The sequence below is a fragment of the Corvus cornix genome, chromosome 3 (genome assembly GCF_000738735.6).
Source record: "Corvus cornix cornix isolate S_Up_H32 chromosome 3, ASM73873v5, whole genome shotgun sequence".
Classification (NCBI taxonomy): Eukaryota; Metazoa; Chordata; class Aves; order Passeriformes; family Corvidae; genus Corvus; species Corvus cornix.
In genome coordinates, this window is record NC_047056.1 from 87,963,383 (window position 1) to 87,978,406 (window position 15,024).

General features: G+C 34.8%; 1 protein-coding gene across 1 annotated transcript in view; it reads left to right on the plus strand.

Moving 5' to 3' along the window:
- The window catches only part of EYS (eyes shut homolog), an 852,840-nt gene that overhangs the window by 314,058 nt on the left and 523,758 nt on the right, over nucleotides 1-15,024 (plus strand). The window contains exons 16-19 of the mRNA XM_019287512.3: nucleotides 1,098-1,220; nucleotides 2,853-2,966; nucleotides 4,146-4,259; nucleotides 4,708-4,821. Coding sequence (XP_019143057.3) covers nucleotides 1,098-1,220; nucleotides 2,853-2,966; nucleotides 4,146-4,259; nucleotides 4,708-4,821 — 465 coding nt within the window. The remainder of the gene's footprint in view (nucleotides 1-1,097; nucleotides 1,221-2,852; nucleotides 2,967-4,145; nucleotides 4,260-4,707; nucleotides 4,822-15,024) is intronic.

The window sequence follows — 15,024 nt, forward strand, 5'->3', positions numbered from 1 at the left end:
CACTGAACCAAATCTCTGGTTTAAGTCTTTAGTGGCTTTTCATGCTGCACTTGTTAAATTATAATAAATTGGTCCAGTCTATTTTGATCTTTGTTGGACTAAAAATATTTAGAAAAATTTTAAATGCTCAGCTGATAGGAGACCAGAAAACCATACTTCTTGTACCTTAGCTCACTAAGTTTTTATGACCAAACCAAAATCTCTAAAATTTGAAACTTTGCGTTTACATTCAACATTTAGGTATGAGCTCCCCACACATGGATTGATTTTTCAACTTCTTTATATCACTTAGTTAAATATATTTATTTGATTTGAAAAAACAAGTCAGTCAAACAAAGAATATTTACTTGCAACGATATATTGTGTATGTTCAATAATAAAAGTGCTGTCATCAATGAAAACTATGATTTCCTTGACACGTGGTATCCTAATAAACTATGTCATGGCCAATAAACCTAAAATGTAAAATGTAGGTTAATATTTTATCTTTGAAATTTATTTTTTAAATTTTGTGCATATGTACCACTCAATAGGAAAGAGATGCTTAATTTTCACAAGATTAGATTTCTTATTAACTGTAAGTGAACTGGTTCAAAAACTCAATACCAATATGCTGCCAAACCTGTCCTTGTAATACCTGCTTTATAACAGAATGTATTGGACAATGCTTGTTTGTTTAGAAACAGAGGATGCTTTCTTAGTGTGGCTACAGAACATCATATTAAAAATGAGAAGGCTTGTATCAACAGTGGGCTTATTGTTATATCTATCAATAGAAACAGGAGTATTTCCATAAAATCACTCAAAGAATTTGATATTCTATCGATTTTTTTGAAGACCCACTGTATTTTGAATGGTTTTTATTATAATTGCAAGTACATCTTTATCACTGACTTTATCATTATTACTTTGTTCCCTTTAGAGTGGCTTTGTATGTGAAACTGAAATGTTCAAGGAAACTGGAATATTTTACCCTATCCTAAATAAGATTTTAAAACATAAGAAAAGTATATGTTAAATTTGTCTATCACTTGTCTGTTTTCTCACATTAAATGTAATAAATTTCTTAAGTCTTCTGTTACTGTATTTTTCACCAGGCTTTACTGGTGAGTTATGTGAAACAGATGTTGCTGCCTGCCTATCACAACCATGTGGAGCCTCCAGCATCTGTAAAGACATAGTGGGTGGCTATCTCTGTTTCTGTGCACCTGGCTTTATAGGTGAGTTCATAGAAGTGTTGTTTAACATGTTTCTGTCAGTCCTAAACCAGAGAAAAGATGTTTGTTCAAAAACAGCAATAGATAATTTAGCAGTGTGCCTCAGATTCAGGCAGAAACAAATTTTGTTTCCTGGCACACAAAAGTACTTGGCTGAGTAAGAGCATTCAGCTGTACAAAATACTGACTACAATATTTCCACTCCAATTACTCTTTATACTATTTTAGACATGGTGTCTGTCTTATACTGATGTGATTTGAACTCCCAGCCATATGCAAGTCGGCCTTAATTTATCTCCTTTGTGCTCTCTGTAACAATAAGGCTGCAGTAACAAGGGCCTCAACTGCCAAACATGCATCCAAGATCCTAGGCAGGTTTAACTACTCATGTTTGCATCTACCCTTCAGTCGATTGTCATTAGACTGACTAGATTAAAACTAGTTTGGGTATGTCAGCATACTGACATGGTGTTTCAAACTACAGTGTAAAAAAAAAAATCTTTCTAGATACATATGCAGGTATTTTTGATCCACTCTATGATGAAATAATCAAGGGCAGTAGGAATTCCCTGAGTGGCAGATCAGCTCTGCTACCCAGATCCATCCTGTCTAACTCCAGGGACTTTCACAGGGCTCCTAAAGCAGGAATAAGAATACACTAAAATCTCCCTCAATAATCAAGGACGACAGAGACAATCAGAGGAATTGAAATCTTGAGAAGACTGCATACCTCTTAACTTGCTGTTCTACATCCTTACAGAGGCATCCATTTAGATGAAATAATCTGTAATTTAATAGCTGTAGTATTTTTGTCTTTAATGCAATGAAATTCGATATCCTGTTTCTATGGTTGGTTTATTTTAGTAATATTATAAAAATATAAAGTAAAATTGTATGATTTTACTTGTGATAATCCTTGGTGAGATCTTTTTAAATTGAAATGTTTGTTTAAATTCTTATATTAATATCTACATAACACTAGATTAGTATTTTTATAGTTTTTCTCTAGTCAATTAAAACCCTCAAAATCCTTCAGAAGGAGTCAGGAACTTTGTCTATCTTTAAGAATCAGTAATAATGAATTTGATGCCAGAAAAAAATATTAGCTACATCGTTCACAACTAGAAATCAGCATCAATATTTTTCCCCTGCACATTTACAAATACAAGTCAGTATCTAACTTTCCGATAATTCATTTTTTAAAAATATGAAAAATATTTGTCCATAACGAAAACATTTCCCAATATGTCCCATAGAGATCTTTTAAAAAAACCCCTTTAATTGATAAATTAACGAAAAAATAATATTACAGAGAAAGATTGTGCTATTTTAATAGAAACCATATTTACACTTTTGTGATGTTTTAGGAAAACTCAAGATTTTATTGCCCTTAAAATATGAAAATATGCAACTTTTTGAGTACATCTGTAAAAGAATCTGTAAAATCTTTGACTAACACTATACTCTGATTTTTCCTTTAATCACCAAGAAATGAGTTCCCCAAAGACAATTTATGGCTCATTGGCAAGAGCTCCCTGTACTTAAGTTCAGTTATTTCATTTTGTTGTTGCTGCCTGCACTGATGATTCACCAATGGTGTGTTCCTAATGAAATGAATCCTTCCCTTGCCTCCAGGTCATAACTGTGAGATTGAAGTGGATGAGTGTCTTAGTGACCCTTGTCACAATGGAGCTACTTGTGTTGATCGCCTGAATGCCTTCAGTTGCATCTGTCAGGATGGATTTGAAGGTATAAAAAAATCCACAGAACGATAACTTTGTAAATTTACTCAGAGTTTTACACCAATTTTTTTTAACATATCAGATGAGATGCATGTATTCATATAAGGGTGTCATCTGAAGTCATAAACATGTCAGTTAGAAAAAGTGTATCTTGACTAAATTACATGTTCTGTTTTCATGACAGCATGGAACTAGGTGTTTTCTGCTAATTGGTGTCTTGGCTGTTGAAAATGGATCTGTGGGGTTCAGTGAAATTCTGAAAATAGGAAATACTGTTTTCTGCAAGTTTTTTAATATTTGGAAGCTTTAATATCACTGAATTGAGGGGATAAAACAGCTGTGTGGTAAAAGTTTTGTTCTTGGCATATTTGGAATATTTATATAAAAAATTTAATGGCTTTGATAAATGGATGAATTAATAGCTGCAGCTATGTTTTCAGCTTAGATCAGGAATTTAAAGTGTATCCATTTTCTTTTCAAAGCCCTGTTTTAAACATCATGTATATTTAATCATTAAAATACAAATAAATCCATAATTCAAATGTCCCAGTGCAAAATATTACAATTCTACCACTCATATATTGAGAACAATTATCACTTGCATTTTTAAATTTAAATATTTCTTTAAATGCTTTTAACTTCCCAAATCATGCAATTGATGTAATTTTTCATTTTTTCTTCAAATGATAAGAAATTAGGTTCAGTGAAAAATATTAGCAATAAAGTATTTTTATACTTTGAGTAGTTATGTGGAGTTTTTATGGTCTAGATTGGAATAAATTTTCTTCTTGTCTATAACAGATTTCTTTTTCACAGTTTTTTGGGAATACATCTTTTGCCTTATCATGAACACAAGAAATATTTCCTCTCACACTACTGCAGTGCAGTCTATTATACTTAATGTCATTTGGTTTCTGTTCTTCTGTATTTCTATAATAAGAAAATTTTCTGCTTTAAACCTTAGTAAAATATTTGATTACTGTACTTTTAACGTATTTGAAAAATTAGTGAACAACTTAAACATTAAGAAGATGAACATCTGTCACAGACACCCAGATTTGAATATAAAAAGGATTACAAATAGATTCTGATATGTGAATTATATTCAGTTAAAATAAATGTTGGTATTTACCTAAATGTGCCATGGAATAACTTCTTTCCCCTTTCCCTGATTCTATATTCATAGGTACAACTTGTGAAGCAAATATAAATGAATGTCACTCCTCTCCATGTCTTCATAATGCATCATGTGCAGACCTTATTGGTGAATATAAATGCATCTGTCTACCTGGTTTTACCGGTGAGTTGTTTTCATAGCAAGCCTTGTTTTCCACAGCCAGATAGTCCACAAAGCATCCATTAAGACATTATTGACTAATTTGCTTGTGTTTTATTCTCATTTCTCTTTATCTGCCCTGGTGTAATGTTTAATTTGCATTCCAACAAACTGGAACACTGACTGTGTCTGTGAACTACATAGCACAAGATAAATTAGTCTGCATATAAAAGGGCCTTCAAAGCTTACACACACAAGGAAGACTAGTTACCATTTAGGAACTCAGAAATAAGTTGGTATGTATTTGTGCTGATTAGAACTAAATGAATGCTGGTATTAGTAATGTGGCTGTTTATCTGCTGATGTATGTTAGCTTATTTTCACAAGTTACCTCAGATTTTTGTGGTGCAAATGAATTAGAAATTGGCACCGGATTTTTTAGTAAGTATTCAAATCTTTCATCTTTTCAAAGGTGCAAGATGTGAAACAGATATAGATGAGTGTGCTTCATTTCCCTGCAAGAATGGAGCCACCTGCATTGACCAACCTGGTAATTATTTCTGCCAATGTGTGGCTCCGTTTAAAGGTAATGAACACCAAGGGAGATGGGAAAGCAAACATAATTAACTTCAGAAGGCATTTCTGTCAGTTGTCTAAATGCATTTCACTCTTCCTACAGCATTAATAGTCCTTCACCTTCTCAAGCAAAGCTTTCAATATATGCCTTAGGATGCAAGTAAAGTGAAGGGGATATTGTTTATACATCTGCTGGGTGTGTTTCTTTGTTAAACAAAATTGATACTTTAACATCAGTTTGTTAACAGAACACAATTGCTTACAAAATAAGAGGTATATACCCATTAAGCTCCCATCACAAAGATTGGTTGATTTTCTAAACAGTTTTGTCTCTAATTTTATTGGTCAAGGCATTCTCTAAATTATTTTATCATTTTTAGAAAACAATTTATAGCTATCTTGGATCCAGAAAATGTGTGTGATTATTTGTCTTGATGCTTTTAAAGGAAATACATTTAAATTTCAAGGGTTATTGTGACCTTTTTCATAGAAATTTTGGGGTTAAATTTTAAACATTTACTGCTAAAATAATTTAAAGTAACAAATTGTGTGATGTTCTTGAACAAATCTAGTTCAAGTGATAGTCTCAATTAAAAGCACCTATTGATTTATAAATTAAATATAAATGCATTTTTCCTCCAGCAGTTCAATATAATGATACTTACTTAGGATTCCAGAATAATCATTAAAAGGCAATTTTCCTGGTATGGTGAGACAGCAGGACTTTTCCCCTTTAGGGAAGATGGTTGAATAAAATTCATTATTCATGAGCTCATGAACAAACACTCATGTTTGTGCTTATTATGTTAATTAATGGTCAAAATTTAGTTTGTCATTTTTATTAGTTTTAATTTATGTTCTACTGAATAAAATCCAGTACAATAACAAGTAAATGACTATTGCAGTATCAGAGTTGCCTCTGTGCAGGAAGACATAAAATAATTTTCAGTACATGTTTAGAAATACTAGTCTCTTGAGTACATCTTACAAAAGGAGCCAGATTTCCAGAAGACTTTGGTATTCATTTAGATATTTCAGCAACTAATTAAAAATTAAAAAAATCAACCTTTCTATAGCCATCTTTCAAGAGACTAGCAGTGTCTCATATGCTCAATGGAAAAGGTAAGCCCTGCTGGCAAGATTCATAAAATATAACTGAGATTCTCCGAGAACATTATAGGAGGAAGTAGTTAGTGTCCTGCTGTGCCACTTAGACACTCACAAGTCTATGGGCCCAGATGGGATCCACCTGAGGGTACTAAGGAACTGCCAGAAGAGCTCACCAAGACACTCCCCATCATTTGTCACCATTTCTGGCTAACTGGGGAGGTCCCAGATGACTGGAGGTTGTCTGGAGTGTGATGCCCATTCTCAGGAAGGGTTGGAAGCAGGATTCAGGGAACTACAGGCTTGTCAGCCTGGCCTCGGCACCTGGCAAGGGTATGGAACAGATTATCTTGAGTGTGATCACATAACACCAACAGGACAACCAGGGGATCAGACCCAGCCAGCATGGGTTTAGGATAGACAGGTCCTGCTTGACCAACCTCATCTCCTTTTATAACCAGGTGACCCACCTGGTGGATGATGGGAAGGGCGTGGATGTTGTCTACCTGGACTTCATCAAAGCCTTTGATACTGTCTCCAAGAGCCTACTCCTGGAGAAGCTGGTAATCTATGGCTAAGACAGTTGCACTCTGCACAGGGTTAAGAACTGTCTGGATGGCCAGGCCCAGAGAGTGGTGGTGAATGGACTCACATCCATGTGATGGCCAGTGACTAGTGGGGTTCCCCAGGGCTCAGTAGCGAAGCTAGTCCTGTTTAATGTCTGTCAATGATCTGGATAAAGGGCCCAAGTGCACCCTCAAGCAGCTTGCAGATGACACCAAGTTGGGCAGGATTGTTGATCTGTTGGAAGTTAGGAAGGCTCTGCAGAGGAATCTGGACATGCTGATTCAGTGGGCCAAGGTCAATGGTATGAGGTTCGAAGTGAAGGGTCCTACACTTTGGTCACAGAAACCCTATTCATCCCTACAGGCTGGGGGCAAAGTGGCTGGAAAGCTGCCCAGCAGAAAAGGACCTGGGGTTGACAGCGGTTGAACATGAGCCAGAGTGTGCCCAGGTGGCCAAGAAGGCCAATGGAATCCTGGCCTGAATCAGCGATAGTGTGGCCAGCAGGACCAGGGCAGTGACTGTCCCCCTGTACTCAGCACTGGTGAGGCCCCACCTCAAGTCCTGTGTCCAGTTCTGGGCCCCTCACTGCAAGAAAGACACTGATGTGCTGGAGGATGTGCATATAAGGGCAACCGAGCAGGTGAGGGTTCTGGAGTGTAAGTCATATCAGGAGTGGCTGAGGGAGCTGGGGTTGCTTAGCCTGTAGAGGAGGAGGCTCAGGGGAGACCTTATTAATCTCTACAACTTCCTGAAAGGAGATTAAAGCAAGGTGGGGGTTGTTCTCCCAGGCACCAAGAAACAGGACAAGAGGGCATGGCCTTTAGCTGAACCAGGGAAGGTTCAGGTTGAACATCAGGAAGAATTTCTTCACTGAAAGGGTGATTAACCATTGGAATGGGCTATCCAGGGAAGTACCAGTGCTGCCATCCCAGGAGGTGTTCAAGAAAAGACTGGCACTTAGTGCTGTGGTTTAGTTGACAGGGTGATGATTGGTCAATGGTTGGACTCGATGACCTTGGAGGTCTTTTCCAACCTAATGATTCAATGATTCTATTCTATTCTATGATAATATTTTTCATACAGGATGTCTGAGGTTGTTTACTTCTTCACAGCTTTATTCAACACCTTCCAAAATCAAATTCTTATACTGATTTTACCTAGATTTATATGGGTATAAATAAAAGTAGACTTAGTTTCATATGGAAACTCTACTCTGTCTCACACCATCTGTTTATTTAGTATTAAACTTCTGTAAATGTAGCCTTTAACAGATCCACTGTAAGCCTACATAATGGTTAGTTAAACTATGTTTTCTAATTGTGTGGCTATATTCAGGTTATTTTAATGAACAGCTTTGTGTGCACTAATTAAAGATTACAGAATTACTTAGTTAAGAAAGTACAAACATTATGTTAATGGTAAAAATTATATAGGAACACCTGCTTTGGTTTTGAGTATTTTCACAGATTTTCTTGCTTCTGATATTTTCAGTGGAAAACCATAAATGCTGTATGATGAATGCTGTCATTTACCTGGAAAGCAATCTGAAGTTGTATTTCCATAGTATATTGCAATGAATTGATTGTTCCATCACAATATCTGACTTGAAGGGCATGCACTACTGCTAGGAACATATTATATATCAGGAACATGTACCAGCAGATCAGATGTACAGCAGACCTCTACTATACAGACTGTGGAAATAAGGAATTCAGAGCATGATTTGGACATTCAGGTGCATTCATACAAAAGATAGCCTGTCAGATTAAGCTAGAAACTGATTCTATATATAGAAACTGGTTTACATATGTTTATCTTGCTTTTGTGTTTATTTCCTTGACTATTTTTGTTTATTTTGACAAGGAGACTAAGGAAGATTATGACCAGAAAGTTTTAATTTTTTCCTTTTCTCTTCCCCTCATTTTCTCATGTTTTTTTAAAAAGGAAAAAGCAAATTTTTGCTTTCTTCACATTTCTAGACTTCTGGGAGCAAGTAAAGATGCTATTCATTTTCATTTTTTTATAATATCCTGAAGGGGTACTTTTTTATATTTAAAAACTTTTTTATTAGTTGTATATAAATATGAAAAGTCATCAGAAATTTAATTAAAGTATTATTCTGTACTCATAGTTTCCTGTATTTTTCTTGGAAGGCGCAGTGGGCTTGTTTGTTTGTTTGTTTGGGTTTTTTAAAGCACAGATTTGTCTACTTAGAAAAAATGTTTTAATTCTTTCCATTGGCTTTCATAGAATAATGGAAGACATCAAAGCCTTTTAAGAACAATGATGCTTGGACAGTGACATATATCTAGATTTTTCTTCAAATGTCTCTAGTCCAGGTTGTGAATATTAACTCTACAAGTCTGATAGGTGAATGAAGTTTTACTTCTCCTGGGGGCACCAAGTCTTTTTTAGAAAATCCAGTTTTCATAAAGTAAGTGGATAGAGAGCACTGGAGAATTTTATCTTCTGATGCTGCTGGTGTAACCTTAGTAAAACTAATGCATTCCTCTCCATCAGTGTTCTTCTGAGAGTAGATTTCCCCACATGTAGTGCAGATCACGGTCTTTCTAGAAGTTCTAGTGTTTCATTGGAATTTTGGCCACTGAAATTACTACCTTTGACTTTTCCCAAATGTTCGGACAAACAGCTTGAGTATACTAGCAGTCCACCTATGTGTAATTCAAGAGAAAATGGAATAAACTTATAAGACTTTCGGATATAAAACAACATCCTTGTCAACATCTAATAATGTTCTATTTAATAAATATGATAGCTGAAGTATTTCCATCCTATTTTGGCCAAGTTCCTTGTCCTCGTGGAGTTGAAAATTGATTTTCTGTTTTCCAAAATCATGGAGTTTTACCTGTAGTCCCAAAAAGGTACAAAATAATGAACTTCAAAGTCCCTATATTTTTATACCATAACTCTTTTGACCTTGGTTTGGAGAAGCTCAAGACTTGATTAATGGAAGAAAATCTACACCATATTGTGTTATTAATCTGGTTAGAGAAAGAGATTCTTGTGTAAACCCACAGTAATCCTAGAAGTTACCGAGACCCACTGAGCCTGTGCTGTGACTAAGCCTAAACAGAGAAAAAAATAGCATCTAGGTCTGTATAATATGCTTTTCCATTTATAATAGTTATCCATGCCAGAAGTACCGTATGTGTTTGTGAATATGTTCTAATTAATCAAACATGACAACCCAGTTATAAAAGTCCAGTTCTCTGTTTTTGTTGGTTTTCAGCAGTGTTCTGCCACTAACCTGTATGGTACAAGTCATTATCACACCTCATGCTTTAAAGCTGAAATGGTCATGCTGCCACTTACATATACTGCAGTGTGATGTTCTTTACATATAGTATTTAACCTTAGTATGTCTGGTACAGTTGCTTCTGCTTGGTTGTAATATATTTGTACCTGCAAATACGCATTTTAGGAATGTCTCCACTTTCACCTGTTTTCTATCCTAACTGAGGTACAACAGTGACAGTCATGTATATGGGACATTTTGTATCAGTGGACATTCTGAAGTTCTTCAGAAACAGAGAAGAGAGAAGCTGTTGTATTCACTGCTGACAAAGCAACTGGAACTGGGAGAAGGAAGGAAGATAAATGTGTTTTGAGTGCAAGACAAATCAAGTATTTTAATATTCTTAATATTATCAAGACTTTGATTCCGTTACAGTACCCTAGCTGAGAAATTATTGTAATAACCTTTCTATTATGATATTGATTCTAAAATTGAAGCCTTTCTATAATAGAATCACAGTTATTACAGAATTGATGTTAAGTCCTTTGGCAGAGAGCAAAATGAGTGAGAAACATATGGTGAGGCAGTATCTCATTTAGGGGTCCTAATGGCTTCACGAAAGGTGGAATGAAAGCTCCCATGGCTCTATCAGAAAATACTGTGTTGTCCCATTAAAAATTCAAACATATTCAAAAGCACTGCAATTAGTAAATGTTATAACATCTAGATGTATATCCATGCTGTTTGTATTGGTGGTTTTAGTGTTTTGTACTAAAGAGCATTGAGGTATAATAAATATTCTTTTAACAATCAAGTTCATAGCAATAAATGGAACCTTACTGTTGACAGCTTTGAAATGCCAACATTTTAATGTATCCCATAGCCACATCAATGAAGCTACTCACAACTAATAGAGAGCAGTCACTGCTGAGAATGTAGCAGAGAGAGTTTGTCCCTGTATCAGGCAAGCTGCTTTTCAGAATTCTTAGCATGCAAAAGGTGAACGTTCTCACTACAATTTCTAGACCAGCTCATTTTTACAGAAGATAAAGTAAGACTTATAAGGCTGTTTTTTTTCTTATTTGGTACTATTGATAGCTAAGAACAGATCTTGCACTCCCACACCAGAACTGCAAATTTTCCCCATTTTCTACACTGGTATTTGAGGCAAAGATGAAACTAACTAACAACATTTCTGTGACACATGGACTGAGCCAGTAATCTGCTGTTTCCAAAGAAAGCTCAAGAAGGAAGAAAGCATTAAAAATCCTGTTTCAATTAAAGACTTTATATTGGATATATGATAGTCCTATGAGAGTTAACATGATTTTTTTTTCCTTAAAAAATAAAGGAAAAAAAACACCAGTTGTTTAGTAACTTGTTTTTAATGAATGGAGCAAAGATTTTTATCCTTTGATCCAAATTATTTACATTACTCATTTCAAAAAATGCACTGTATGTATTTTGTCTAGATGTTGCTAAATAGGTATGACCTTTTAAATCAAATATGTGCAATTGCAGAGGAAAATTGAAATTCAGTTCTGAGGAAATGTCTACTTATATCTTGCAGCCTTAATGACACATGTCTCCAAATGTGTTCCAATTAAGATTAAAGCAAAAATGGTAATTGACCATCAAACACGTTGCAAAAGAAAGTAAACTAGTAAGAAAGGCAACTCAGCAGAAAAAAAATGCTTAAGTCTGTTGGAAAACAAGAGTAATAATGGAGTTTTCATCACAGGACACTCTATTATGGGAACAGCTAATTACAAAACAGATAATAAGTAAGAAATATAAGTGCTCATGAAGGCAAAAAGCTAGAGTAGAGATAATGGAGCAATTACTTTTCCAGTGCTCATAGGCCAAACCTCAGTCTTTCCTGTGCCAAGCCCCATGTGAAAAGGCAGGTTTGCAAGACTTGTGGCTCTTTCTAGCATATCTCTGTGTTAGACCACAAACCACTATATTCTGTTCAACATCAGGTTTTATCTTGTTTTGCAACTCTCTTGACATTGAACAGCCAAATAAAATTTTATTTAGGGGAAAAATGAAACTGATGCATAGATATATGAAAGGCACTCTGCATCACGTAGGAGCTTTTTGAGGGAAGAGAAGCAGAGTGTCCATGTTTGGGTTAAATCACCTAGAAAACATGCACTGCCTCTGAACGATGAAGGATATATAATGCCTAAATGGAAATCAGTATGAGCTGGGACCTGCTGTTGGCTCATATACGAAGTCACTGCAGGACTTTGGAATTTCTTCTGATATTTCTATTGGGTTTTGTATTGTTCCTAAAAGCTGACAACTAGATGAATAAATTCAGCTGCTTCTGTCTCCAAAATGAAAGAATTCAGAGAGAAAGGCTTTTTCCTAGACATTTCTAGTGTCTATTTAGGTGCTTTTGGTTATGTTAGATATCCACAAGGGTCTGGCAGACATGACAAGGTCTGTAGCAGAGCTGTGGCCTTCCAGAACAGCGCTGAGAACACAAAGGCATTTCTAAAAGCCTTGTTTGCTTAACTCTGTCCGTATAAATTCAGTGAGGTAAGTGCTGTAGATTCAACTCTGCTTTCAGTTTGCACCTTGGGACACATCTTGATCCACAAGAAGAATTTTCTAAGCTTTTGCAGCCATGAGTAATCTGGGAATACTTCATATGTAAATCCAGTCACCTCCAGCTGATAAGGGGTTTGAATTTCATCAGTTATTCTGTGGGAATGGCGTACAAGATCCTCTATTCAGGAAGCATATTTAAGTTATGGAGATGATACAAGTTATCTTCATTGCAAATGGAAATCTGGCCCTTAGTTTTCCAGAAAGCATGTGCAAACTACTGTTTTTAAAGACTTAAAACATGGTTACCTTTTCCAGGGCTGCCCTGCAAATCATGAAGGCATTGCTGCTGCTCAAAGAAAAGTTTACCAAATTTCAGAGGGGTTTTTTTGACTACTGATGCAAATGTTTTTAGCTTTATTTTTCTATATAGTGAGCCTACTTCTGGCATAGGGTCATCTGCCACTATGAAAAAATAAAAGTAATAGATTAATAATCTTGATATCAATTGCTATAAATAATATCGGTCAAATCACTCCAATTTTAAGAAAATGAAAGTGTGATCTCAGAACTCAGAAGAGTTTAACCACCAGAACTAAAGGTAGCCATTATTGCAACTCAAACTGACACCCACAAGTTCTAGGCCATAAGGAAAACCTAAGCTTGATACAAGCTTTCTGTAAGTTTGCCACACATACTATTAATTTAAATTGAATGCTGATGCAGATAAAATAAAGAACGAAAACACAAGCCTTACCATATATTTCAGTAGAAATAAATTTTTGTTGTTTTCCTTAGTGGAATTCTTCTTTTGGTTTCTGAGAAAGAGTGAAGCATGTTTTCATGTTGAAATGTGAAATTCACAGATGTGGATACAGATATATCTTCATTGTTTATTCATTACAAACTTGTGTATTTTGAAGAAAAAAAATGCACCTAAATAATATATTCAACTTCTTCTTTTTTATATTTTTACAGAAATTTATACAGGTATGGAGAAGTATATACATCTCTGTGTGATCTTCATTTTAAAATTTGTGATGTGGGTCTTATACTCTATTTCAGCACTCTTGCATGCTCTGCATTATCATATATAATGAAGAAAATATATTTTTACTTGAAAAATGCTAAGTATTGTTTTTCAAATATCCTTCCATTAAAAAAACCCAAAGTATATGATTTTCAATTTTCAAGTACGGATATCAGAGAAAATGCCTTTCCACTGCTTATATACAGAATCTCAAAGCAATTCCTTTAATGGAAATTAGAATTTGGATTCCAAAGAAAAGAATGGATTTTCTATAAATTTGAAGTGTAAGAAAATACTTGTTATGCTTTTAAACTGTTATTATAATACTCAGCTTAATTTCAAGTAATATGAAAATATGCGTGCTTCAGTTATTTTTCTATTTCCTACCCACATCCAGGGTACTTCTGTTTTTTTATTTACTTTTATTAGTCTTTAATCATCTCAGTTCTGGAGATCTTTTCTTTTTTTATGTCCCATAGCAGACCAAGATAAGCAGGCAGTTTTTAAAATAATGGCAAGCTTAGAGGTACATCTAAGCTTCTCAAGTTTTTGAACTTTTAATAGAGACAATTTTATCTTTAGCATTAAGATATTTAATATTTACAGTTGCAAGGAACTCAACTATTAGGTATTTAACTTCTTGCTCATTAGTGTTCCTGGGATTTTATGGTAAGTCTATGAAAGTCTTTGGGGGTAAGAGCTACTGATCCGTGTTAAGTTGATGAAAAAAACCCCACATATTTCTCTAAAGTGATCAAATAACTTTTGAATTAAAATTGTTTTATCCATTCATTTCAAAAGGATTATCTTTGGAAAAACAGTAAGTTGCATATAGATTGGGGGCAGGGTTTGGGGGGCGTGGAGAGGCATGTCTTTATATAGCTTTATAGTGCTTTTGCACACTGGGTTATCTCCCATAACTAAATGCATTTTAATTTTTATTGTAAAGTATTCAACTTACTTAATTTATCTTGGAAAATGGTAGTGATTTATTTCAACATTAGAAGTGCATTTTAGCTCTGTTGATAAAAGGTAAGTTAAAAAAGACTGAAACAATGCTGTTGCAGTGGTGTTATGATCACAGAATCACAGTGCTGGTGCTGCTACCTGCTTGGTAGTTCTTGAAAGTTTCTTGTCCTCATGAGTGCATATTTAACACCATTACCAGACTACTTGTTGTAATTTAGGAAATTGCCATCCAAATGACACACTTTTGTCTTTCTGGTAGATATTTTATTTTCACTATATTGTCATAATTGTGCCAGCAGTCTGCAATGAGATATATTTTGCAGTCCATACTTTTACAGCTAAATACTGAATTTGAAAACTGTTGTCAGATTTAATTCCTTAAAATGTTAGTAGCAAATGTTTTATTTATTAAATTATTTTCCTAAAAAATAGCAACATTGAAGAGATGTCACTTCTGATTATAGGAGCATTCAGTACTATACATCAAAACATTTCATGTACATATTTATGCTGAGCAAATAAAACAAACAAATATCAATAGTTTCACATAAAGAAATGGAAATTTATCTCAGGTAATTTATTTTCCATGCCATTTTTATAAATTAGGCTTTTGACCTTTAGTAATAGCCTAAAAAGGACAGTCCTTTTCAGCAAAGTAAAATCTATTTTTAGTGTTCATTTATGGTATTTAGAAATTCTACCCTAGAAGTATTATAAGCAAATACAGT